Here is a 26,967-nt window from a genome sequence, read left to right on the forward strand (position 1 = left end):
AAATTCCTAGGGGAAACACTGCATTGGAATGGTTTCTCTCTCTCTGTGTGCATGTTCATACTTTCACTGTTAGGCATTGTTTGTACTGCCGTTTTTTCGACTTTTGTATTCGTTGTGTTCGCCTGTCTGCTAAGCTCAAAACAACCGCGCCTGACTTGACGGAGAAACCAGAACAGCTGAGCATCTTTACGACAGTGCACTTTTACTTTCGCCCTCTTGGGGGAGCCTTGCTGGAAAATCAACGCCGGTTGCATAGTATACCTTTAATGAAACAATATTAGGTAGATTGGACAACACGGAAGAAATAGCAGCATCAATGTTAACGCTTGCTTCCTCGATGCGAGCCGCCATTGTCTGAATCAGTCTCAGGGTCGCTTCTCCACTACGTCACATCTATGAAACTCCAGCCCTGCGTCCTGATTGGCTGGACAATAAAATTGGTTGGAGAAATCACTCTCTATGGGAGAGGCCCCAGATGGATGTGAGTGAAGCTAGGCAGAGCTATGCGGAGCTAAGCTGAACGAAATCCATCTGGCTAGGGTCAGGTTACATACACCTATCCAAGATGTTAAAAGGACGCACCTTTAAGAATAACTTCCTATAACCTGCTAAATCTGCTTAAAGAAAGCATGTTTTTGTGACTCCAGCAAATAGTATCTGTGAGCACATGGTCACTCAGAGTTATTTTGTTTTGATCGAGGGTCATTAATGTTTCGTATTTCGATGATCAACAGCACACTCAATGGAAACAGGACGTTACGGTTTTAGAAAATAATGTACAATAAATTTTTTTTTTACTGAATTGGCATAACCTTATGAGCACCTTCCTTGATAATCTGTTGGTAAACCTCTTAAAGCCAAAACATCTGGCATCTGGCATTACCATACTTGAAACAGATCATTTGCATCCTGTTATTTACCATGTGAGGCCCCCATGGATTGTACTCATTTGCCCAGCATATGCCACCGACAGTTGAATACATATGAGCTGTGGAAAACTTAGGGGCCAGGTGAACATCTAGAACGTTGTGTACTGAGGTTTCCATGAAAGCTGCACTTGGTTTCATCAGTGACTTGGCAGATCATATGTGTAAAAGTGACATCCTCATGGTGAAATGGCAACCACAGAGAAAAAACTAAGCAACTGTGAAAAAAAAAATCACAGAGAGGAGTTTATTAAATGTGTATATCGGAGGTAAAAGAACATATGTTGCCCACATTAAAACAAGTTGTTAAAAAGTTAAATTAATCCATGTTGAAACTGTGAGGCTGTGCGTTCAGATTGAGGAGGAAAGGAGACCATTAGGAATGAGAGGTCTCCCCACAGGTGATAAAGACCCCCCCGCTAGAAAAAGAAAAAGAAAAAAATAAAGAACAAAAACCATAAAAAGCTGTTTAGTAAGCAGAAGGGATGCTGACGTTCGGCTGAGCGCACACCTTCTCTGCGCTCTGTTTGGACCCAGGAACTGGGGGGTAGTAGCCACCCTTTAGGTTATAGCAGAATGCAATGCTCGGAGTCTAAAGCGGCATATTGGCCAGTCATCGTCTTTGGTCAGAAAACCTTTGATCATTGAAACTTCTAAGTCCTCCATTTACAAGGTCTTCCAGCAGTGCCAATGGGTCCACTGCACAGCATTATGTACTAGTGTATTTGACCGTTTAAAGCAATTAAAGTAATTGCCGCACACCTTGTCACAGTTTATCCGTTAATCTCACCCTGGTGATCATCAGGGAGAGGAATTGGATGGTAAAAAAACCCGATAAGATGTTGTGTTGAGTTCTATTTTAGATTTCTGATGACTTATAGGCATTCTTTTAATTATTTGACAGTACTTATGTTTAGTAGTGTGTCACCAGCGCAAGCATGAATAGCACAGAAGTTTGGGATGCTTATGATGAAGTCGGTCTATGGCTAAAGTCTGATATCAAGAGAAATTGAACATCTTAGAGGAATAATCAAGCAGTTTGGCTACAATTCACTACTTTACTATCTGCGTCGCCAATTTCCCCTGTCTCCAAATTGAGTGTACGCCTGGGTCAGAGTTGCCGTGAGGGCCGCACATTTTCCCATCAAGTTTTTGTTTTTTATATAAATCCAAACTTTTGCGTAGAAAGTGACTAGACACGTTTCAGGCTCCATTTTGTGCTTATGCAGGTGTTATAAATGGGGCTCCTGGTCAATCAGAGGATGCAAAACAAAATGTAATTGATTGGACCTGGCTAAATTTTTTCATTCCTCAATTTTCCAGTTCTGATATTTCTGCCCATTGTTGTTGCATCAGGCAGTGGACAGCAGTGGGAATAAGACTGTTTGACTGTTCTGCAGCTATGTAGCCCAATATGCAAATATTTGTGAGGCATTACATATTCTGATATGTTTTATAATATTTGCTTGATTTTATCACAGAAACTTTAAGTTTAATGGTGACCAATTGCCTATTATAACCTACCCACTAACTGATGCAACAATGAAGAGATAAGCAATGTTATTCATTTTGACCACCCGTTAGTGGTCAAAATGCTATTTCTGATTAATAAATATGAACTTTTATAATTGTTTATCTACTCTACTCTCGTATTTAATGAATAAGCACAAATGAACTCATGTAGGAATTGAAATGGAAACAAGAAGAGACAAAATGGCTATCTGTATAAATGTGGATACTAATTGGCATTGACCCTAAGCCAAAAGATCCCTTTCTTTGGAAATAGTCTACAGAACTAGACAGAAAATGAGGAAGGAAGTAGTCATAGGAAAAAAAATAGGAAATAAATCACCACTTAAAGACCTTAAGAAAAGTTGCAAAAATATTAGATGAGGTATAAATGGGTAATTTATACCTCATGGGTAATTTATACCTTAACTTGTATGTGGGAAAGGTGAGTAGGTTTTCTACCATATTATGCCAAACCAACAGAAAAGCATACTGTAGTAAAAATATAATGTAAAGTGCTGTTCATGTTGCTTTTTCGTTATGTCATTGATTAAGTTGTTGAAACATGATGTAGCTGCAACAGCAACATGTAAAAAATAGTCAGTTTAGGACTAAAACAGCAATATGTGAAGCAGTGTTTGATCGATCAATAACACTACTTGAGCTGACAGCTGGTCTTTTAGCCATGTTTATGTCCTCTTATGCCTAGAGGTAGCCTTCTGAGTTGGACTTATTAATCATACAATTAAATACGATGTGCATCTGATTACAAACAAGCAAATGCTTTTATAGAAAAGTTAGGTGTCATAATGGCTCTGAAGATAGGACTGGAATAATATGTAATATACCTCTCTTATTTAATTGGAGATGTTTAAAAGGGAAACTTACCATCCTCTCTAGATTTTTGAATAAAAGCATCAACACCACTTTCTCCATAGTTTCCCTCTGAAGCTACTGTGGAGACGTAATTCCAGCGCATAGCTTTGACAATGTCAACCATAGCCTGAGCCTGGTATGTGTCTGGGGGCACCACACGTGAGAAGAAGTCGTAACGGGTGTTATCACTCAGTTCCGGGGCTGTGGAGGCGTAACTCACTTGAGGGATCTGTAAAACAAAAAGAAGAGAGCAAAGAGACAGAGACTTTTACACACGAGGAAATATATAAATAACAAACTTGCCGTGAATTAATTAGATATGCAGCAAAAGGGTTCCTCGTACTTCTGCATACACAAACATAACAATATGACACCTAACATCTGCTGAAATCGCTCAGCAACTCCTCTGTGGTTGTTCACCCTCTGGAGTTGCCATGTTTTAAATAGTCCTGATGATCACAGGCTTAGCGGCAGTTCTTCCTGAGCAGTATTTTTTCACACCACTCAAGCAACACTAATCTGCTAAAAATTCACTGTTTTCCTTAATATGATGTGAAATTTATTTGGTGTTGAAAAACGTGATTGCTGCTCACACTCCCTACCTGAAATAATACCTTGTTCACTCTGTAAAAACAAGACATTGTTATTAAAAGAAAATCACTCCAATCGTATTATTTTGATAACTGAAGTTTTTTTTAAAAATGCATTAGAAAATCTGGATTAAGGAACGTGTATGTGCGCTTCACTGCAGAGATCTTTCTATTGCCTCATAGAGAAAACTCAAGTTTCGAGTTGAGGAAGAAAATTATGGATAATAACCCTGACCATCCTCTTTGTCAGACTGTCAAGCAACAACAAAGTGTCTTCAGTCAGAGGCTTCTCCAGGACCGCTGTAAAACAGACCACTAACGGAGATCCTTCCTGCCTGCAGCCATCACCATCTATACCAACTTGTTGAAGAAACCCCATTAGTTACACCAGCATTTAATTTCCATTTGAGATTAATAAAGTATTTTTGAATTGAATTGAACTTGTGCTTGCATAAGTTGTTTTGCATCAACGGCTGTCAGTTTTTGTGTCTTTCCTATGTCTTCCAGTTTAAAATCAAATGAAACATTTTTATACAATTCATGGTTACATTTTAAACCTAGAAATTGTTCTTAATGTGTTGCTTTGACTTTGAGCATTTGTCATACAGAAAACATGTACAGTTTATGTGACTTTAGTGGGCCCATCACTCCATTGCTATTTGCCTCAATTTATAATGGCATCCACAGATTTAGGAAGACGATGTTCCAGCATTGTCTTCCTAAATATCCAATAATGCAAGATATCCAGTTGTATGTTAACCTACACTTCGGTGAACATGGTAATAAAGTCCATCAGCATCCCAACTCTGACACGTCATTTCCCACAAATATGTGGTACTGTTGCAGAATTTACTCAAGTGTGTCAGGAATCTTGCAGGAGTTACATAATGTCAACACTACTTAATCTTATACCATATACTGTGCAGGCACATCATTTGCGCTGATGAAAATTACTCATCTCATGTTAAATGGTTGAGGTAATTCCAACTGAAAAAAATCAGCTTACTTTCTGTTTAATTGAGCTACTAAATATTAGAAACACGGTGTCTCTCTACCACTTTTTACATAATGTTTACCTTTCAGATCGTCAGTCAATTGTCAAATGGAAAAATATAAAATAAGATATACCATGTCCCAATGTAGTAGAACCCAATACATTTTATAACCTCCATCCTAATACAAAGTATACAAAACAAAGAGACATCATAAGCAACACACATGCTTCATAAGCATGACTTGATTTAATGTCTCTAAATTGCACTTAAAGCAGAAAAAGGGTAGAAATTAAGTCAGTGTTTTCTTAATTTTCTTCTCTATATCGTTTTACAGTTTAAGTACAAATTCAAAGAAGTATTTTAGAGCACTATAAAATGCATTGCTAGACAGCTTATGGAATAAATAGCTTTTTATTTGTTTTTCACAAACTAAAATTTCATAGAAAGATTTGCCGTGACAGGCCTCTTTAGTGAAGGACTGGGAAAACACCGGTGGATTGACAGACTGCTATGGTAATCCCAATTTATAAGAAATAACACCATACAGTCCGTTGCAACCACTGAGTGATCACAAAGTTCTTGGAAAAGAAGCTTCAACTGATTGTTGAACCTTTGATTGGTAATTTTGCTTCCATTTTGACCATCAATTCTTAGACAAGATCTTTACCGTGACGCTGATGTTGAGGAGATCATGAGAGGTAGCTATATGGTCCACAGATAACCAAAACTACAGCTGTTTCCACATTCTTGACACCAAGACTTCATCAGGGTTGCCCATCATCACCCGGTCTGTGATGGTGATACACAGGAACTCAAGAGATAGTTAAGGAGAGGAGGGTTTCTTGCTATTTCTTTACGCAGATGTTGTTGTTGTATTTGCCTATTAAGCTACAGCCTCCAGCTTGCAGTGAAACAGTTTACATTCAAGGGACAGTCAGCTCACTCAAAGTGGTTTGGGCATCTGATTGGGCACTCCTAGGCAACTGTCTTAGCAGGTATTCCTGTCACATCCCACGGGGAGGAGGTCGTGGGACTGACCCAGAACCTACTGGAAGGACTGGATATCCTTTCTGGCCTGGACTAACTCGGGATAACCAGAATGAGTTGGAGTGTTGCTTGGGTTTACCTCCTGGTCTCATTACCTTTCTGACCTGATCTTAGATAAGAAGAAGACAATGGATGACTGGATGGATGGACAGAAAAAATTGCTTTCTTTGATTTTATTATTCTTTTGTTTACTTTAGCTGTCCACCCCCTGTTGTTCAATCCAGCAGCGCCACATCAAAGTAAACTTTACCAACTAAAGATTCTGCTTCTCCAGTAGTTTTCTCCACAAGCAGTGGGCTGACTGCTGTGGGTGTAATGACATCCTTTCCACTGTCCCTCACTTTACACAGTGGAGGCCTTTGATGTGATCAGCTGCAGCCCTGCACTGATCCTGCAAGCACTGCTGAAGTCTGTGTTGGGAGCACAGCTGCTCAGTGTGTGCCTGTGACCTTCCGCTCCATACGGCTCCTGTAAATCCTCTCTGATTTTGATTTCGCTTCAACAGACTTTTGCAAAAAGATCTGGGAACGACTGCTAAAAATATGTGATGTTCTAAGACAAACTACATATTTACATCAACGTGAATGCATATTGGCTCTGTAAACGTGCCTTTCAAAAGCAGACTTTCTAACCTGACTTGAAAACAGTAGCCAAAAAAAAATAATGGATGAAGGACATGTTACATTTTGGCCATGTGGATGTTTTTCTTTTTCAATTCAATTAAATTCAATTTATTTATATAGCGCCAGTCGCGTCTGCATTGTCCATGGCTTTGCAGCAATCCCTCATACCGAGTTGTTTTGTTAACTGGCTCTAATTTTAACCAAGCACTGCTACAGTTGGCTTCATTGTTGTATTTGTTCCTGTGTTTAGCGTCTAAGTCTTGGTGACCACCAGTGGTAAGCTGATGGCACCTTCAGACCAGGATTGATCTGAACCCCAAATGTGTTCACTCCAGATCTACTTTGAGAGTTGGGAGAACTTTTAATCCCTTCATATTTGTGTTTCATTAACTCCTGGGAGCAAAGCTAGTGTTAACTTTTCTTACAGTGCGTTGACGTCACAGAGCTGAATCCAGCAGGATGTAAGTGAAGTGTTGCAGAAAGGTGTTTGCAGGGTGTTAATGATGTCCCCTTTTATTTCAGTTCTCTATCACACAGTAAAATGAGCCTTTTAGCCATTTCCACCTATGTTTCACTTTTCCGTGTTGTTTCTCTAAGTGATAGTCATTTGTTCATTTTTTGTGAATACACCATGCCCTTTTGAATACATCTTTTTTTGCATTATTTTTACATGCACCTTTTTTTTAGTATTCAAATACATTAAAAAAACATGATGCAGGGATATTGACATTTATTTCTCTGTCATTCCAGATTAATCGTAAGTAATTTCCATGCCAGCTTGTTTCCATCAGAATGTGACTGCTCCATGGTCATATAGACTTTTCCTATATTGGAAACATTTGCAATATTTAGATACACAGGCGTCCAAAAGGTTTCCCGGATAGATACCTGAACCACATTAATAGACTTCTTTCATGTTGGAGAGCAGCGGCTCGAATCATAGCCCTTGGAAAAGGATCAGCTTTTTTGCCGTATGTCTTAGGAGTAAGCCCAGACAGCTTTTGGGAAAAATTCACATTCACTGCTTGTAATGTGTGTGATCCTGCTCGTAGTGTAAGTCATTACCCGTTACTTGTGACCTCCAGTTAAGTTGTAAATGGAAAATACCTCCTTTGCCTTTTGACTGTGATCTGCCCCTGAATACACCAAGCATACCCTGCCTACACCAGCACTAATCCATCTGTTAACAATAAACCCTATTTGCTGAGATACTTTACCACCTTCACTGCATGCAGTAAGCAATCTCCCCACTAATGTAACTCCACCCTTCCATCTGTTAATAATAAACCCTATTTGCTGAGATACTTTATCACCTTTACTGCATGCAGTAAGCAATCTCCCACTAATGTAACCCCAACCATCAACCCCAAACCCCCCATTATAACCAAGAAGTGCATGGCTGAAAAGCTTGCTGTGCCAAATAGGCAGCAGGAAGTAGAGACATGATCCTGATTTTTGTTAGCTAAACAAACAATGTATGTTTAGTTCACTGGGAGTTGAACTTAAAAAGGTTTGTTGTTAAAAGAGAGATGTTGACAGGCAAAACCAGCAGGTGATGACAGTACAGGCGGATGACTGATAGTGGTGATGACTGACACAGATGACGACTGAGACAAACTGACCATGTGATAATGGTAAAGACAGGCTGACCAGGTGAGGATGGTGTAGACAGAGGTTGACCAGAGTAGAAAGCTGACGAGTTATCCAGTGAGGGCAGAGCGGGCACAGGAACACAGGCTTGGCAGGCTGTGCACACAAACACTGGAGACTGAAAATGAAGACAGCGAAATGAGATGATCTGGCAGTGAGTGGTTTGTGTGAGGCACATTTAAGTAATTGAAGTCCCAGGTGGAATAGCTTGGAGATAATTAGTCAGTGGCAGGTGGAGCTGATTGTGGTGACTGGGTAGAGCATGGAGCATGGAGTGGGGAATAATTAGTCTATCAGAAATACAAACAAAAGGCCCTTATTTGACAAAGGCGCTGTGACCTCTTACGGTCCTCTATACTTTGGATTTTTTTTTTCCATTTTCCTCCTTAAAAACTAATTTATACATTCTAAATTATATTCCTGCCCTGGAAACCTAATAATGACACCAATCCTAACTAGTTAATTATCAAATATATAGTTATGTGATAATTTGAATAAAATTGTACATGTATATATCAACAAACATAAATCAAACAGAGACAGACAAGCAGCCAAACACCCTGGCGCCATCTTGCCATTTTTTGCCCTACTGAGTGACTTTGATTTGAAAGATGGCGAGATAAAACATGTTCAATTATGTTCTGCATTACATATACGTCAGACCTTTCTTTAGGTCTGACGTTCAAAGGCTCTCCAACCATATATTTATTTCATCCATGGCTGCTCACCTCTTGCCACAAATCCAATGAGCAGGTGCATGGATGAGGACATGCCTAGTAGCAATGTGCATTTAGAGTATGTTATGAAACAGCGCAGACATTAAGGTTTACCAACCTCCAAATGTTACCTGTCACTCCTGTTGTAACCTTCCACTAGCAAAAACACTCATGTTTCTGACATAAACTTATGAGTTTGTTTGGCCCATTTCAACAGAGGGCACAGAGATGAGAGAGGTCCTGCTGTAACATATACGGATTGGAGAGTAAACCAAAGGTAGGTTGTACCTGTGGCACGAGGAGTGTCCCTCGGGTGACAGTAGCGGTACAGTTTCATTATATCAAAGTGATGGAGCAGCTAGCCAAACTAGAGCAGACAGACAGATTGAAGTTATCTTTCTCTCTCTGCTTGTAATGCACCAAGAGTTTTATACTTCTCTAAAAAAATACAGTAGTAAAGGTTTTATGTAACTTATTTATTAGACTTATAGTTTTATTCATAAACATGTCTATTTAAAAAAAAAAATCTTGATTATAATTTGATGGTTGGAGTGCCCAGTTCTGTAGAGTTTTGCGAGATATAGAGAAACATGAGTTATTATGTTTCTCTACATTTCATGCAAGCCTCTGTGGCTGCGAAAAGGAAAAAGGGCGCTATCAATTCTCAGTGCTTTGATTTTTGTCTTATCAGGCAGATATTTGTATCTTATAAAATTTATTTTCCCATGTTGTACTTGAAAACCATGGAAAATGTGTTCATTAAAATGTATTCATTCACTTTTTTGTGTTCAACTATCAGCATTTTCATCACAAAAATCTTTCAGAAAATGCTTAATGCTGTTTAACAAATTGCATCGCATGACAATACTGGCCAAAATTCACAGCACATGTGGGTGATGCACTGAATATACTTAGATACTCTGTTATTTTCTTGGATTGAGTCTACTGCAGTAATTTAAAACAAGTGGAGCATATTAAATTTGTACTGACAAGATGTTTGATGGGACTGCAGCACTGGACTTGCTTAGCAACTGAAAAATAATATAATTACAGAATCTCTGTCAATTGTTTCTTTCAGAGACTTGAAAGAAAGTAACACACAAAGTGTTGTTGGGTGTGGGTCTTGGCAACAGTTTGACAAAATCGAGGCGGTAAGCTACATTACTTTATTATTATAGGTAAACCAGTGACCATCAAGTGTTCTTAAAAAAATACTCTTATATTCTGATTAAACTTAAGCTGAAGTAGCCTGACTTCCTAATACTTCTTTGTGACTCCACCACATTATTAAAAAAACTGCATTATTTTAAACGCCGACCCCCCATTCCTTTCCCACATGCAGAAGTTTGTTTTTTTTTTAAATTCTTACACTGTCTTTTTATATAAAATCAGGTAAGGAAAGCTGTTTGATCGTTGGAATGTGAGTCTCAAGCACTCATTTGATGGTGTTTTAATGTTCGAATGGCATCCTTTACTGTGCCTTTTTAAATATTGACTGAGCTCAATTGCCGCTGCATCAGTGCAGTTTTAACCCTCCTGTTATGTTACGGGTCAAATTGACCCGTTTTAAAGTTTGAAGATCTAGGAAAAATAGTTAAAAGTATTTTTTCAGCATGAAACTTCTTCTGCTTGCCTTAAATAGTGTAATCAACATATAATATGAAAATGATTCATCTCACATATTTGTAACCACCCCCTGCATGTTTATATCACATAGATACTGTTCGGGTCAATTTGACCCAGCAGTCAAACTGGAGGTAAAAGGGTGTCAGAAATGCAACTGTGAGACATGTTTCACCCCAATCTCACTCTCTCTCACACACACACACACACACACACACACACACACACACACAGGATGAAAGGCTGGTGGCATTTAGAGGTTGCTGCCCATTTAGGCAATACATGCCTTCCAAACCAGCTAGATATGGGATAAAAATCTGGGCAGCATGTGATGCAAACACCAGCTATGCATTGAACATGCAGGTTTACACTGGAAAGCCGGTTGGAGGAGCCCCGGAGAAGAATCAGGGCAAAAGGGTCATGCTCGACATGGCACAGGGTCTCAGGGGACAGAACATAACCTGTGACAAACTACAACTTGTGCCAGGAGCTTCTAAAGAGAAAGCTCACAATGGTCGGAACTGTCCGAAAGAACAGGGCTGAACTCCATGCTGAGCTGCTGGTAATCAAGGACAGGGCCCCTCAATCTTCCATGTTTGCCTTCACAGACACCACAGCCCTAGTGTCTTACTGCCCCAAAAAGTCAAAAAATGTTGAGCTCATGAGCACTCTGCACAAAAATGCTGAAATCAGCACAAGAGAGGACCAGAAACCAAGCATGATCCTTGATTACAATGCCACCAAAGGGGGGGTAGACAACTTAGACAAAGTAACAGGGTCCTACAGTACCAAACAGATGACTGCGCGCTGGCCATTGGTCATCTTTTATAACATGATCGATGTATCAGCCTACTATGTATTTATCATCGGGACGGAGATATTTCCTGACTGGAATGTGTCAAAGCTGTACAAGAGGCGCATCTTTCTCGAGGAGTTGGGGAAGGAGCTTGTGACACCGCACATCCAACGTAGGCAGCACCTGCCAAGGACCCCAGCCGCTGCAGCCACGGTGAGGGAGATCCAGGAGAGGACTGCATCAAGTACACCAATGCGTGAGGTAAGTAAGTAAGTAAGTGTGTGTGTGTGTTTGTGCATGTGTGTGTATAAGTGTATGAGAGTGAGCTATGTGTGTCTTGGGATCAGCAAAAAGACACCATAGTAAAGTAATCATGGTCCTCTTATTTATAGGTTGCTGCTGAGGGGAAAAGAAAGAGGAAGAGGAGCGAGGTCTGCAGGCCATCTGACGATGTCAAGACAAGCATGACCTGCGCGAAATGTGCAAAATTCATTTGCACGAAGCACAGTGTTATAACATGTCACTCGTGTGTTGTGTAGATGTACAGACAAACAGACAGACACACACACACATACACCTTGTTCATATTGCAATTGCTTGTTTGTTGTATTGCAATTTTTTTCATTTCTGGTTCACAAACAGTGCATGTATGTAAAACAAAATTTAAATGTTAAGTTTCAATGTTGTGTAAAACTATTGTGTTTTATATGTTGGTCTTTCAAAAGAAATAAAGTGGTGAAACATTAAAAAAAGTTTGAACATGCTGTTTTTTTAAAAAAAAACGAGTGAATTATCATAACTGGATCATTACCTGTTAAAGGGTAAGGAACACCATTGCACTAAATATTGATAGAATAGTTAGTAATGGAGTTAGTAATGAAATATTAACAATGCTTGTAAGGATTTTTTTGGTTTCAGACATCTTTTGGATAATTAAACATGCACCGGGTCAAATTGACCCGCGAACAGCATTGCTGTTCCTAACAAATGAACATAACAGGAGGGTTAATAGTGATCATTAGAACTGTACGGAATTATTACGCATCTGCACCATTTATAGAAAAATCTAAGTACTTCATTGAGTCTCGGAAATATTGCAGTAAATGCTTCCTCAAAACAAATGTTGGTTTTAATATTCTGTGAAAATGAAACAAGTCCTAGATGAACTCGTGTTTATGTTAGTCTCACGGCAGAGAGAGAGAGAGAACTACTTTTGCAATGAGTCGTATAATTCTATCTATTTTCAGTGCATACTGCTGAGATAAAGCCATTTATTTTCAAAAGGTTGTTTCTGACAGGTTTATTTCATCCTTTGGCAGTCATTTCCAAACACTGGCTGTTTAAGAAAAGCCTAACAACTGGTGACACTGGCAGGAGACAACTCTGGACGTCTCATTTCCGTGAATTATCACTGTTATTATATTTTTGTCATTCCACAATTATTCTGCGAGCAATTTAACCAACACTCATTTTACTGCTGCCGCAAGCTACCCAGCCATAGAGTCAGTCAGCATCCTGTTTACTTCTCAGTCACCTTCCTCTGAAGCAGAAACCTCTCTGGCATGGTGTTTAGAGATGAGTGTTGTCTTCCTCCACGGTAAATGTCAAATTTGAGATGGGTCCATAAGTTCTCAATTGTGTTTAGGTGAGGTGAAGAAGCCAGCGAATATCATGGTCCCCTTTTATGTCATGAACCTTTCCCTTTATTACAGATCGAAGGACACATCTTGTATGAAGTGGCTGATCCAAGGGTTGTAAATAATACTCTTTTAATTTTGCTTTAAGCGTACAGCAGTTTTTGGTTCTTCTATGGAGACATAGAGCTGACACCCGAGCAAGAGAAAAATAGACACATATATAAAGTGGCAACTTTCTTGTTTCTAACATGATAGTTTTCATGTTAGTACAATATATTATAATGCTTTTGAAACATTATTTTGATGTTTGAACAATATAGCATAATAAACTATTGAGCTCAGTTTTCAACTATCCCTGTTGATGTGACTAGAAAAGCGGCGAATAAATTCAGTTTACACAGAAACACAAAGGATAGACAGACCCTGATGTATGGACACATTGTAGTACCCACTAAGTCTTTCTGCACAATTACAGACCGTCTTTACAACACTGTGAAATTTTCAAGGTGAGATGTCAAGGTAAAGCCTGGTCTCTCTGTTTAGCCAACAGACCAAGAGCTTTATGTGCTTTCTCTCCTGCAGCCTTTTTAACAACACCAGTGCGTTCAGACACCTCAGCACAGCCACGGAGAAAAGACTGCTTGCTCTACAGTTTGCTTTGATGATAGTAACGGCAGAGTGAATCTGCTGAGTCACAAAGCCGATTGAGATCCCTCCACCCATTGTTTCTGAGATCGATCTAATGAGAATAAAGAGAACGACACAATCTCCATAGAGATGTTTCTGCCAGGAATCAAAGTCCAATCTGATACAACAGGTGTTCGTTTAATGATTTTTCAAGACGCTCTGTTTACAGTTCAAGGCAAGTGTTCCCGTTTTTCTTCAACAGCCGATTAACTGGATTGTATTGCATTTTAACAGCTGTGTGTCTTTGTAAAATGTCAACAGTAGAATAGATCAATAGAAAACTAGAGAAGTGGAGAGAACCACAAAAGTGTAGTTTTTAATGTTCTTTTTGAACATTGTAAATTAATATGGAAGGTAAACACATGAACAGATATGCTGAGCATCAAATAAACAATGAATCTAATATATAAAGTACAATCAGAATTTTTATCATGTAGAGTTTGCCCTTACTTGAAGGGCATGTGCTTAAAAGCTCCAAGCTGTATTAATTAATCTTGGTAGAGAATAATTGCTATCTAACTGTGCTAAGCACTGAGAAGGCAGTTAGTTCAAAAGATTAACAAACCAAAAATAAAATATACAAAAACATAGAAAATGTCTAACCTCTATTGTATTTGTTTATTGTGGTGCTAATGACTCATCTGTGAAACTTTCCTCCTCATTTTCTGCTTCATTCACAGAGGATTTACGACAGGCATTGAAAATATGAAATTCATGGTCCAATCAACAGGAAGAAAACTGAGGCAGAAAGCACATCAGCTACACAGCAGCTCTATATCAGGAGTCATCCTTCAGTGTTTATGCTTTTACCACAATTTTAAAGCCTTTATAGATTCAGGGAACGCAAAAGCCCCAGACAGGCAGTGTCAAACCTTACTGTCAACAAATGCATTTGTTGCTCCGAAAGGGATGGAAGACACATTGAGAGTATTTGGGAAAAAAAATATATATATATATATGAAAACATCCTTGCCACTGCTCCCAGTGTCAGATCCTTGTGAAAGTCTATTTTAACCCTAAGCACTGATGAAAAATGTGGTTGTTTTGAATGCAAAGTGAGTTTTGTGTATCAGAGTTAAGCTGTGTTTCCCATCATCCTCTCTTCACTTGAAAGCATAACATGTTTAACTCTCAATGTTATACAAGGATCCCTCATTAAAATTCTTTAAAGTGGATTACTTCTTCAAGGTTAACATATTTTGGTAGTATGATGAAGTGCTTATTTACATGACAATTGAGAATTGTACTTTATGTACAAAGCTGTTCCAAAGTCCATAATACTTGAAGTTGTAACTATAACGTAAGGTGGCAGTTTTATCACACGTGAAACACTTTAATCGCAGTGTAAAGCAGCTCTGCATGCGTTAGATGTAAAAAGATGTTTTTTTTATTGTCGTTTTTCCAAGTATTTTCAGTTATATTTCAAGAATAAAAATAAAATAAATGGAAGTCTAATTTAACACTGTTACAGAAACAGGTCCAAATAATTAAAGATTACCTATACTGAGGCTGTATCTGATGCTTCCACACTGCACACAATAAAACACATATATATATACACACACACACACACACACACATATATATATATATATATATATATATATATATATATATATATATATATATATATATATATATATATATATATATATATATATATTAACACCACAGTAGCTCTATAATACACTAAAATGATTGAAATAACCAATCAGCTTTTTATCAGTATTTCTGTGATTGCCTCTGTGTGCTCAGAAATACCCATGCCTGGAATCCCTAGGAGAATTGTTGCATTATCACATAACCTGATGTGGAAAAAGTCTTGTCACTCTGTTGGCTTACAATCTTTATCTAAGTAAGAACTAATTACATATATCAGAGTATACCACATTTTAAAAATCTACAGTTTTAAAACTGCAAATATGTTTCATCATGCCAGTCCTGCGGGTGAAAGATGAAAGATGTGCCAAACTTAAAATAATTAACATAGACTAGCACTAAGCTCCTCTACCCGACTGGCAGCCGGCCTGAAGAAGGCTGCTACACTTTTCCTTGTCTTACAGGAAACACAAATGTGACCGTTCGGAAATATTTTTGGTCACAACAATTTTTCTTTATTCAGTTACTAACGTATGAGCGGTGTATCTGTTTTACAATTCAATTCAATTAAATTATTTTTATATAGTGCCTAGTCATAACACGTCATCTCAAAGCAGTTTACCATGTCAAATTCAATTAAATCATCCAGACAAATCGGTCAAAATGTTTCCTATCTAAGGAAACCCAGCGGATCGCATTGAGTCCTGAAAAGAAGCATTCACTCCTAATGAAAGAGCGTAATGCCACAGTGGACAGTCGTCTGCATTGTTGATGGCTGTGCAGCCATCCCTCATCCCTCATAATATTTCAGATGGACTATATGGTACGATGTCACCCCATATCTCTCTATGTTGTTCTCCAGGCTCTTCTTTACATAAACTGGCAGGCTGCGGGTGCATGTGAATAGCTGCCACACAGGGCTTTGCCCCTCCATACCCTAAAATGCCATCAGAGCAACATGGTAGAACAACATGGTGGAGAGCACCCCCAGCAGATCAAAATGTTCTCTTGCTAACAACATTATAAAGTTATCAAGTACATACTTCTTCACTAGACATGTTCCTCCGACAGGTGATGCTGTTTAACTGTGCTTTTATCCTTTACAAATATGCACATAGGAGGCAATGGGTAAGAAGGAAAAGCAGAGGCACAGCTTGTCACACTTCTGTTTTGGGCTACAGACAGTGTTCAAGCACCACCAAGTGGTGAAATATTGCTTATTGGTCATTTAAGTAAGGTTCTTAAGTAAAGGTTTAGATACTTTAAAAGCCTGCGTTACATGTCAATTTACAAAGGATAGATTAATCATGTCTAAAATAGGGGCATTAGGACGGACATCTGGCTAGATACCGGTGCAGATAGCCAGACTTTTTACTGTAACCAATCAAATAGTCTTTTGTAAATCTAAAAGACAGTATTCTGTGCAAAAAGCAAGTTTCCTTGAAAACTTCTACATTATTTTCCAGGTGTTGACCAGAATACTAATAATTATTAAAATAAATATTTTATTTCTGTGTTAGATGAAAGCAAATTAGATCATGTTCACCATTATTATTTAAAAGTTTTATGTCAACAATGTGAAAAAAAGGTATTTTTGTTGTGATTTTGTTGTGATAGCAGTCCGTGTTTGATGTCAATGATTGCCTAATGGCTCTGGAGTATCCATGAAGACTGTGGGCACGGCAGGAAAGTCTGTTTTTGATCAAAGAGAAATCTATCCAATTTGACGTGAGAATAAACAGTAATATTGGGCAAACCTCCAAACTCCAACTGTCCTTAATAAAAAACAATTGCAGTTACATTAGATAGCACATGCCTCTGGTGATGTTATTTTATTTTATCAAGCAATGTTGGCTACATAATGTTGGCAGCAGATGACGTACTGTGGCTCTATCAGCTCAACGACAATGATGGAATATGCTATAATCATTTTTCTTTATTAGTGCTCTTTTGTTACACCTCTAAACTATGTTGCTTCACCTCACTAGCTTACCTGTGTGAATCCAGTGTATATGGACAAGTATTTAAACTTTGAATGCTTAAGGAAGCTGGTGGTGTTCAGGGAAATAATGTAATCTGGTGACTTAATATCCAGTCAAGATATTGAACCTCATCAAAGTGGTATCTGTTTTGCAACACATGGTGTAGTAGCAGTTTTAATATACTATTTTGAACTCAAAACACAAAGGTTAAGCTTGTTACACCGAATCCATACTTATGACACTAAGAGAAAAATGTAGGAGTCCTTGACTTGTTTTCCAGCTACAGATTCTTTTCAATATAGTTTGTAATATGAGATAAGCCTTTACTATTTTTGTGAAAACAAAACAAAATTTAACCTTCTCCCTTTTTCCAAAACATATCAAATTATTTTCTTGTTGTTATGAACCTAATATCATGTATAATCTCATTCACTAGAAGTGTTGTAGCAGCCTTAGTAAGGATGCATGATATATTGGCATTATTATTGGTATCGGCAGATATTTATAATTTTTTACACATCGTTTTCGGTCCAACAAGTAAAACTGGGCTGATATCAATGACCAAAGTTAATTTCCATCTTGTTGCTGTTTGTGTATGTGTTTCGGGAGGGGGTTGGCCATGTGGTATTTGCATAGGCATGAAACAGTAACGGGGATGCAGTGCAAGATTGTGGTGTGCTTAACTAAAAGAAGGATTAGTGGAAACTATGTGGTAATTTCTTTCAGTGTCGAAAAAGGTGGGGAAATATAGAAAATCTGTAAATATTGGTTATTAACCATATGAGCAGTATTAATATCAGACATCAGTATCTGCCCAAAAAAATTACTCCAACCATGTTAGAAAAACAAGTTGGCACTTTCCTACACTGTATTTTAGGCCACCTGTAAAGACCCATTGCAGTGTGGTGCCATGCAAGTCTGCTTCACCCTCTGCCTCCCTTGGTGTGGTAAACGAGCTCCACTCAGGTATGAAAGTGAAGAATGGGAAAATCTGAGAAGTGAATATGAGCAGGTTGTGTATGTAAGTACTCACATAAGTTTGTTAGGAAATTAATCCTTTATTATTTATAAAGGAAAAGCTGTTTAGTGGGGAGACATCAATGAGTCATAAAATGTGTGAATAATCACTACACTATAGCAGTAATGCCAATTATGCAACACCTGTAAGCATCGATTTCAAGCTCATTAGGTCCTCCTGTCTAGAAAAGTTGTGACTAATTCCTTACCGAACCTTCTCTGCACTTTCTCACTTTTAAATATGGATCGAGCAACAGAGAATTGTTATTTTATGGCAATATCTTCAAAAAGCAATGGTGTCCTACAAGCAATAATTGTATTACGTTTCTTCTCACCTCTGATATGACTGTATTCCCCTTTTTCCTGCCAACCAGAGTGATGGGCATACATGGATTTATATAAAGTAAGCATAAAAGCAAAAGTTGTCAATGATTTACTGCAGACTTGCCAGTCATAAAAAAAAACATTTTAAGACCGAAGCTGATAATTGGAATCAAATCAGGAGCACGAAACAGAGAAAAAGCTTCCTTTACAATCTATGAAATACCCTTTGTCTTGTAGTCCTTCTATGCTCAAGCCATGTAATAGTAAGACTTTAAACATGTGTTAATTTGACCAAACTGATATCCAACCACATTTTATTTGTAACAGTCTAAACAACAAAGTAAAAAATAAAACTTTTAAACATAAAGCCGAATTCAAAACATATGCATAAGGCTGATCTATTTTTATTTGTGAATTTCATTCAATTGGAATCCCAGAAGCAGAAATTTTATTTAAAAGAAAAAAATTAATAATGATTCTCCCTTTTCACCTTTACTTTAATTTGTCAAACACAAGTTGGAATAAAAGAAAGGTTTCATCGTGCAAAAAGACCTTTCTCTTCATGCACCCTGACGTCTAATCCCAAATACCCTATTTTTTAGCAGGAAAAATCTTGATTTGTTATAGTGGGAAAATGAAGGGTATTTTTTAAACAGACACTTTGAAATGGCTCAGTTTATGACGCTTGCAGTAAGCCTTGACAGTGAACCTGAATACACAGAAGCAGATTATTTTCTTAATGGGATGCAGCACTGCATTTTCTGCTATGATTTGTTTGTGTGTCTACCAAAAGAAAGTCTGTAGTCTTAATGGTGGCATAATCTGCAAATATCCTCAAAAATATGATTTGTCAAAAACTCTGTCATACTTTTGATATCCAGTCAAGATAATAAACCTCGTCAAAGTGATATCTGTTTTGCGACACTCATTGCATCGGTCCAACAAGTAAAACTGGGCTGATATCAATGACCAAAGTTAATTTTCATCTTGTTGCTGTTTGTGTATGTGTTTCGGGAGGGGGTTGGCCATGTGGTATTTGCATAGGCATGTAACAGTAATGGGGATGCAGTGCAAGATTGTGGTGTGCTTAACTAGAAGAAGGATTAGTGTAAACTATGTGGTATTTTTTTCAGTGTCGAAAAAGGTGGGGAAATATAGAAAATCAGTAAATATTGGTTATCAGCCATATGAGCAGTATTAATATCGGATATCAGTATCTGCCCAAAAAAATTACTATTGTCCTTATTGGTGTCCAATGTAGCTCCTTCACTACCACCTCATGAACTACTCAAACTGCTAAATTTGCGATTGATGACTGAATGGCTTTTGTTTTCTGCTTTAAATGGTACCAATCATGTTTGAAAAACAAGTTGGCACTTTCCTTCACTGTATTTTAGGCCACCTGTAAAGACCCATTGCAGTGTTCTTTCAGCCAACTGTGGGCGTGACAGTTCACTTCATCAAAATTCTTTACAATTCCTTTCAGAAGTTTAGATTATCTCCAAAGAATTGGATTTATCAAATTAAACAATTTTCCCATGTGCTGTTGCATAATTTTCCTTGTGCAAAAATGTGGATGCAATCTAAATTAAAGCATTTTTGCTTTACGCTGAGGATTTTTATGTCTCATTTAGTCCCCGCTGGCAAATAATGTTGATAAATCCATCTTAATCTGTGGCTCAAAACCAGTGTTGTATAGTAACAAAGTAAAAATACTTCACTACTGTACTTGAGTATATTTTGTAGTACTTTATACTTTTCTCGAGTATACATTTTTTTGATAACTTTTACTTTTACTTCACTATATTTCTGAACTTAATTGCATACTTTCACTCCAATACATTTTCAATGTTTGCTTTAGTTACTCATTACAAAAAGAGAAAGAGAGACTCACGCAGGCAAGTGTTTTAACCCCACCTACTGATTGACTGCGACAAAGTCGGGACTTGCCTGACCTTGTTCATCACCACCAACAGGATAAGAAGCTGGTTCAGTAGTAAAGCAGGTTAAATTAACCCTGTGGTATAGGTAAAGCATCTAATAGCAGAGTCCTAATTTTCTTAACTAAATGATACCTGCAGCAGGTGTATCTATTAGCAGGTTTACCACTTTACCACTTCCTATAGGTTAACTAGACCTGGTTTATCACTTAACCATGTTCTTAGTATACACCCCCTGGTCTAATTTTTGCCTGCACTTGGTTGTTTACAATTTTAAAGTGTATAGCACTGACCTTACTTGAAGAAGGAAAACTGAAAGCTTACAAAAAGGTTGTATTTTCTGTCTAAACTTGGTCTAAATTTCTCCTGGTTGTTTATATTATTTCAAGTGAATTTGACTTTCTAAGTTTACCAAAATCTAAAAATGTCATTCAAACTGTATTTGCTTTGTTTTACTTTTTACTTATACTTTTTATTACATTACTTGAGTACATCTATTTTTACAGTAATTTTCATACTTAAGTACAAGACATTTCAGATACTTTAAGACTTTCACTCAAGTAACATTTCAGTCAGTGACTTGGACTTTTACCAAAGTCATATTTTGGAGAGGTACCTATACTTTTACTTGACTCTGAGATTTCAGTACTTTATACAACACTGCTCAAAACCATACATATTCATGTTTTCAATTTTCTTTTTCATAATTTCTCTCAATGTTACATTGAGATATAGCAAGTGATGCATAAAAAAAATTTAATCAAACCTTTGGTAAAATAAAGAGATTTTTCTCCACAAAAACTGTGCAGGGTAAATGATTTTAGAATGCATTCTTTAGCGCATGGCTGTGCAAGCTCTGAAGCAATTTAAGCCTAACGGTAAAGTGAAAAAAGAAAGAAGGATGGCAAGATTCAAAAACAAAATTTTTACTATAGATACAGTACTATAACATCATTTTTTTAATAGTTTTTAAGTTTTATGGTAATAATTGATTTAGACAATTGTAAAAAAAAAAAAATATATATATATATATATATATATAAACAGTGTGACAGTGGGCCATTGGAAGAATTTAGGATTTGATTTATGTTTTGCTGTATCACACAATAGTGTCCTGAGCTGCCACTTTAGGCTTCCATCTGTTTCTGCTTCATCATCATGTCCCTGGAACAATCTGACCCATTGCACAGATTGTGCATTCATTGCTTGCAAATAAAGCTGTGATTGCAGGTCTTCCCCTTGCCCAGATTCTCAGTTATAATCCATTCTGTTGCATCCTGTAGGATCGTTTGGTTATTTTTGAATTAGATTTTATTTTGGTTTCTTCCTACTTCACTGATGAGTGTCCCAATAAAAGTGGTTTTGTTGGGGAATTGTGCTGTTTATTTGAAGCTTGAACATAATTTCAATGTAGGAACCAAATAAAATAAAGTATTACAACCTAACCATGGGTAACAGTTGGAAAGTCCGCTTTATAGGCAATTTTAGGATGAATTGAGACCCAACAAAATCTAAATCTTAGGTATAAAAACATTATAAATTTACCGAAGAGTGCTTCTGTATTTTTTTCTTTATTTTATATATCTAGTTATAGTCAAGATAATATGCAGAATAATATGTATCTTACCCATAATGGCTTCCGTTTCCAGGGTATGTTCACTTGTAAAAGTTCTTTGCTTCCTTGAGATTTACCCTGGAACATTATGTTGAGTAACACTTTGGAGTTTAACTGTCTATTTGCAGTTTTAATCTAACTTTATTTCTTGTAATACACCCAATGCCTCTAAATTGCATTATCTTTACGGTTCTTAAAAAGTGATTTACCAGATTGTCTTATTTTTCTCATTTGTTGTTTAATCACTTGTACATTCATGCATGTTTCATGAATGTGTATACATGCACAAAAGGGTGGCTCAGCAGCCAGTAGCTATCACTGCATTGTTGCCATTTAAAAAAAATATTTGGATCTGAAAGTATAGAGTACAGGCAGACATTACTGCTGCAGAAATGACCTTGTTTTCAATTCACCTTGGGTGTTGCATTTTCCTCCTGTTGTCACACAACAGGTAACACATTTTCCATGCTTTGCAAAGCTAAACACAAATGGTCTTGCAGATGGATTAAATATTTGAAAGGCTGCAGCACTTCTTGTTGGCTCTCTTATTGTGAAAGCCACTCCGTTCTGATCCAACAATAGTTTTTAGAAGCAATGATTCATTTTACCATTGGCAACTGTGATTAATTATCTCATTACAAATGAAATTACCTGCCTTTTATCGTGCAGATTATTCCAAACGAGGTCTAAGAATGCTTTGAGTTTTGAGCTGAATGGCATTTGTGATTAATGAATAATTGCAGAAATAATAATGCTGTTGTTCACTACAGTATTTGAAAAGATGAAAAGGGTGCAATCAGTGCTGATGTTTGACCAATGCTCCATCTAATTATATTGAATGAAACTAATATATCCAACATTCAAAGCCACACAAAGGTAAATGCTATCAACGGCTGACTAATGCTGGGGTATTGCTAAGCTGTGTGCATAAAGTGCTTTGTTTAGCTCACTAAGGATATTTAATAAACATAAAAATGCAGAACATGATAAAATAGGAGATGTATTTGGACTTAGCAAAATGAATGGCCATTAAGTTGGACTAATGGCCATTCACCAATTCAACTTTACTGAACTGGTGCTCTCTCCTCTGCCTCCTCACCCAAAGCAACAGATTCCTTTCTCCAGTGATTCTAAATGCATCAATGAAGTGAAGGCATTGCCATAGGATATAAATGGATTTAATAATTTTGTGAGGATCGAGAGGAGGACTTGTACATTGTGTCAGATTCATACTTTATTCATGGATGTGGTCCAACATTAAACTTCACTTGGTCAGCAATATACAAACTTTTCTCGTGATAAAGGAATCTGTGTTGTTCCTCTGTACGTTGTACTTAAATAACAAAAAAAAAAATCACCCAAACCTTTTGTTTTACTTGCTCTCTGCTAAATTATTTCAACATATTTTCATTTATTTATGTATGTAGTTATTTTGTCTAAATTACAGACTAAATATAATTTCATGTTAGGCCCTTCCACTAAAAGTTTTTTTCATGCAGACCTCTTCTTAGCTGGCAGTAGCCAAAAACATTATCGAGTAAGAACTGACCAAGACAGTCGTTACTGTCTTGGCCAGCTCAACGGGCCTCGGGGCCCGTTGAGCTGGTAGGGGGAAAAAAAAAAAAAAAAAAAGACAGTCGTTACTGAAAAGTAATGACTTTTTCCTAAGCAAAAAGTCCAACAAATTAGTAAATAACACTTATATAACTCATAACTCATTTGCAGCATTCCATTCACTTATTTTATCATTATTTTGTCTCTTGACAAAGAAGCAAAAGGAATTAATTTATTAAAGCAGCATGTCCACTGAATGCAACATGATATTTTTTTATTTTTTTAAAAGAGCTATGTAATTTTACTGAGCTGTGTTTGTATTAAATTGTGGGCAGATATACGTAAATTAAGTCACAGTTTAGGGCTTCCAGACCATCAAGGAGACAAGAGATATTGACTTTTCATACACAGTAGTGCTCAAAAATGTAATATGTATTTTATATATTTTCATAACTTCATGTATTTTGGGCTACATATTTAGTGTTCATTTACAGTTTCCAAATAGTGGGTAGTACCTCTGTGGTTTGGCGGCTAAGTCTATGTCTTTACAGGGGACCTGGGTTTGAATCCTGGTTGTGTCAGGCCATGTCACACATTCACCGACACCGTGTGGCTACGTGGGTGAATGGCTACTTGTAGTGTGATGTTCTTTGGAGTCTTTGAGCATTATACAAGTGTAGACCATTTACCATATCCTAGCTTTCTTTACACATACACTTCTTTCAAATGAAGTGTATGGTAAAGTGGTGAATTGCAGCCAAACTGCATGATTCCCCTCAGATGTTGAATGTCACTCCATGTCAGACTTTAATCATAGATCGATGTTATCATAGGCATTCAAAACCGCAGTGTTATTCATGATTGTGCTGGTGACACTTAAGTATACATAAGGAGCTTTCAAATAAATAAATGAAAAATCCCATAAGCTAACATAAATGTTGAATGAAGGTATGATCCAGAGGTATGATCCAGAAGGACTTCTGTGAAGTGTGTAGCCTGTGTTTATTTCCTCGTCCATGAGCCAATCAAATGAAAGTTCCCAGGGTTCCCAAAACAGAGTGCAACATTTGGTATTTTATCTTGGCAAAAGAGCAGCAGCCTGTTAAGATGGAAGCCAGTAAGAGAAGCAGACCAGAAATAGAACAAAATATAACATCATAAACTTATCCTATGTAAGTAAAAATTCAGTGGAGTTTCACAACAACAACAGACCGTTGAGTAGATGGCTGGTCTCCGTGAAAAGCATTGTGTATGTGTTGTTCCAAATTTAACCACTACGTGTCATTATTTCTTATTGTTCCTTTAAGGTAACACCTCCAACACACTGCTTCATTGTGTGACTTTATGAGAAATTCAAAAGATATCTTGAAGGATTCCAGAAAGAAAATTGTGGACTTCTGCAAGTCAGGTCCAATTTATGAATACAAATTGCAGAGGTTTTTAGGTGCCATTTTTATCCGATTAATCAATTTAATGCAGGTATAGACGTCAAGGCAACGTCGAAGCAATATACCTTTGAGGAAGTAGAAGGTTCTGTGTCCCAATGATGAACGTGTTTTGGTGCAAAATATGCATATCAACCCGAGAACATTGGCAAAAATTGTTATGAAGGTGTTGACAATAGATGCCAAGGACGCATCATTATCCACAGTGAAATGAGCATTACATGAAAATGGTGTATGCTACAGTATCAGATGTGTACAAAAGTGCCTATCATCATTATTAACCTAAACCTGCATCTATCAATTCCATTACTATGCATAACAGCTACACAACAGTACTATGTGGGTTTTATGAAGGACACAGTTTAAAATCAAATTTGAATTTCTATGTCTAAATACAATATATGTTGATATGGCCTCTGTGTATTGTCAGTTGTTTTAGCTTTTATGTAGAAAATCTGTGACTTTTGGCAAATTGAAATTCAAACTGATATTACATGTACGTCAATTGGAGACCATTATAAATTTAAGCAATGGGTTTATTTACAAAAGACATGTCCCCTGTCTGTTTAAAGCCAAAATGTGGCCAATGATTTCTGCACAACTTAGCCATGGTTGTTTTGTAGAAACAGCCTTCATAATGATCCATTTCTGGTATGATCAAAATATACTTATTACAAAAATGTGGGCTTAATGAAAAGCATGTTCAATATGTAATGGTTGTTAATTTCAAAGGTACTTTTAATCTGACTAATGCGCCCCATCAAAAGACACATTCAAATGTATTTAATATGACTAAATAGTTGCTAGAAAACAACTACCCATATGATTTTGTCCTTGTAAGTAAACACTCTAGTTTTTCTTGTTTATAATAGAAAAGTGAACCAGAATAAAGTAAAAACAAAATTGATTCCAGTGTGTAACAGAATGTCATGTTCCAGCTAAATATAATAAATAACTGTTGTCGATATGAAGAACAGAAATGTGAATTTACTTTTATGCACAAAACAAGAAAAAAACAGCAAAATTAAAGCATCTTCTAATGCTAGTAATGTCAAATAGAAATATTGAACTCAACAAAAATACACATTAGCACCAAAATTAAATAGATTTTTTCCATTATTTTCCCACCCAAAGGTATCAAATTGGACAAAAAAAGAACCAAGCAAAACACAACAAATATATACCTAGTAATATTATCTGAGATTAGTAGATATTCTACATGTCTCAAAGGGAACAATCGGGTAGTGTTAATTCCTAGTTTGTTCCATAAATAAGAGAACAATCACTTCAGGCAAGTTCCTGCTCGTGTAAGCATTAAATTAATTGTGTTTGCTTTACACTCCAGTGACCTTAAACCTTGTGCACTTTGGGAACTCAAGAAAAAAACATTCTGTGTGCTCATTTCACAAAAGCAGGCTAATCTAAGTATTGCTGGTAAATATGGGTAAGATCAGATTTTATAAAGGTATCTTTAATTGGATTTGACCTTTTGCACAGTTGTGGGAAAATGTTTTGCTTCTTCTAAGAAGCATTGAACCATAAATATTCCAAAACATTCTTTCCAGTTCAAGAGTCGAGAACTAAAAGGAGGAGATGAGCAATGTTATGCGTGGTATATAAACTGAAACCAGATGTTTACATACACTTATTTATTATTTTAAAAAGCATGTGGGTGGGAGCTGGTCTATTTTTGGCTTGATATTGTGGTGGGTATTGTTGTCTTTCATGTGAAACACCAGGGTTTCGATTCCCCAATGGAGAGTGCAGTATATATAACTTTTTCTGAATTTGCCGACTGAGAGACAAAAATTAATTA

General features: G+C 37.0%; 2 protein-coding genes across 2 annotated transcripts in view; one reads left to right on the forward strand and one right to left on the reverse strand.

Moving 5' to 3' along the window:
• Positions 1-26,967, reverse strand: part of grm4 (glutamate receptor, metabotropic 4) — a 205,159-nt gene that overhangs the window by 104,692 nt on the left and 73,500 nt on the right. Inside the window, exon 2 of the mRNA XM_036128751.1 lies at positions 3,324-3,540. Within this exon, the coding sequence (XP_035984644.1) occupies positions 3,324-3,540 (217 nt within the window). The remainder of the gene's footprint in view (positions 1-3,323; positions 3,541-26,967) is intronic.
• Positions 10,956-12,110, forward strand: LOC118558255. The gene is made up of 2 exons (XM_036128750.1): positions 10,956-11,612; positions 11,744-12,110. Exons 1-2 carry the CDS (start codon positions 11,067-11,069, stop codon positions 11,888-11,890), a joined length of 693 nt encoding a protein of 230 aa, XP_035984643.1. The 5' UTR covers positions 10,956-11,066; the 3' UTR covers positions 11,891-12,110.

This window comes from Fundulus heteroclitus, unplaced genomic scaffold, assembly GCF_011125445.2.
Source record: "Fundulus heteroclitus isolate FHET01 unplaced genomic scaffold, MU-UCD_Fhet_4.1 scaffold_115, whole genome shotgun sequence".
NCBI classification, from domain to species: domain Eukaryota; kingdom Metazoa; phylum Chordata; class Actinopteri; order Cyprinodontiformes; family Fundulidae; genus Fundulus; species Fundulus heteroclitus.